Consider the following 1,483-nt stretch of genomic DNA (forward strand, 5'->3'; position numbering starts at 1 on the left):
AATATCCCCAATGTTTGACTTGGTGATAATCATTGCTTGTATGTACCACTTTCCTAAATGGGTTATGATCAATCTGGTTCAATTGCAAAGACCATCAGATTGATTCAAATTATGCAACAACATAATTAGAATGCCAATTTTCAGATGCAATTCATGTTTGGGCATGCCGGAGCACATCAGAGAATTAAAAAAATTCGGTGGGGTAGAGAATGTCATTATTGTTTGAGATACTTGCTGCTTTGTAAGTGCTGTCTGATTTGAAATACGTCTTTCCATCTGTTGACTCTAGGTGATATAGTCATTCAATCTATGTACTGTCTTATTTTTGGGTGTCAATATTGCTCTCTCTCTCTCTCTCTCATATAATCAATATTATTTATCTGAGCAAATAAATCTGGAAAAACAACGTTCATAATCGTTTCTTTGTGACTGGCATGTTGATCAATTTTCAAATCTTTAGGTATTTGGATGTAACTTTCATCTTCTGTAATGTCCCTTCCTTCTCCGATATTAAGTAACCGTTTGTCAAAAGCCTTAAAATTATCCAATTCTATTGGGTTCACCAAGTTTGTCTTCAACCTCATGTTCTCTGTAAGTGTCAACACTGTTACATGTTTCCAAAGGGAAGACGATGATAAACATGCCTGTATTATGTCATGTTTTTTCCCTTTTGGTATAACCGGTAGAATCTGTCTGAAATCACTACCTAGGGCAACGGTGAGGCCTCCAAATATGCTATCTGTGTTTGATTGATCTTTTTCAGACAAAATATCTTTCAGAGTTCTATCAAAAGCTTCAAAGCAGTACCTGTTTGCCATGGGTGCTTCATCCCAGATGATCAAAGTTGTTTGCGCAAGTAGTTTTGCCAATTGTGTCCCCTTTTTGATATCACATGTACTTTCCTCAATGATATCTAAAGGAATTCAAAAACATGAATGTGTTATTCTTCCATCGGATAACAGCAATTCCTGATATAGCTACGACCAATACAATTTTACCCTCAAATCTTAATTTGGCCATGATTGTTGACCATAGGAAGGTTTTGCCTGTTCCACCATGTCCATAAACAAAAAATGGTGTTCCACTTTGGTTGTTGACAGAATCAAGGATCGAATCATATACATGTCTCTGGCCATTGTTAAGACCCTTGTATAAATCACTGTGCACTGTTTTCATGTTGTCGATATCATAATCTAATTCTTCAGCAATTAATCTATTTTGTGAATTCTCAAAAACAAAATAGTCTAGAATTGGCATTCCAGGGAAATCAGCCAAGGATTTTCCTCCCTTTTTCATGAGCTCATCAATCTCGAACAATGCATAATTGTGAATCTGTTCTTCAGTGCATCTCAATTATGTCATCCGTATTTTCTATTTAAGGATGTAGGGAATGTCTTCAGATAGGCGTTCTACATTTGCTCTCCACAAGTCTCTTGGACTCACCACTTCATTATAACAAGAATAGTTACAAAAAGTTGTCTTA

General features: G+C 36.0%; 1 protein-coding gene across 1 annotated transcript; it reads right to left on the reverse strand.

The window, feature by feature from the left end:
• Positions 1-332: 332 nt before the first annotated feature.
• Positions 333-1,176, reverse strand: LOC116126951. The gene is made up of 2 exons (XM_031412626.1): positions 1,047-1,176; positions 333-913 (listed from the first exon to the last, which is right to left on the reverse strand). Exons 1-2 carry the CDS (start codon positions 1,174-1,176, stop codon positions 333-335), a joined length of 711 nt encoding a protein of 236 aa, XP_031268486.1.
• Between the last annotated feature and the right edge of the window lie 307 nt (positions 1,177-1,483).

Source organism: Pistacia vera, unplaced genomic scaffold (genome assembly GCF_008641045.1).
Source record: "Pistacia vera cultivar Batoury unplaced genomic scaffold, PisVer_v2 Contig1044, whole genome shotgun sequence".
Lineage (NCBI taxonomy): Eukaryota > Viridiplantae > Streptophyta > Magnoliopsida > Sapindales > Anacardiaceae > Pistacia > Pistacia vera.

Coding starts and splice junctions, on each gene's coding strand:
- LOC116126951 (XM_031412626.1), bottom strand. CDS start 1,176: ATGAAAACAGTGCACAGTGATTTATACAAGGGTCTTAACAATGGCCAG. Junction 914..1,046: donor TTATGGACATGGTGGAACAG/GCAAAACCTTCC, acceptor GAATTCCTTTAG/ATATCATTGAGGAAAGTACA.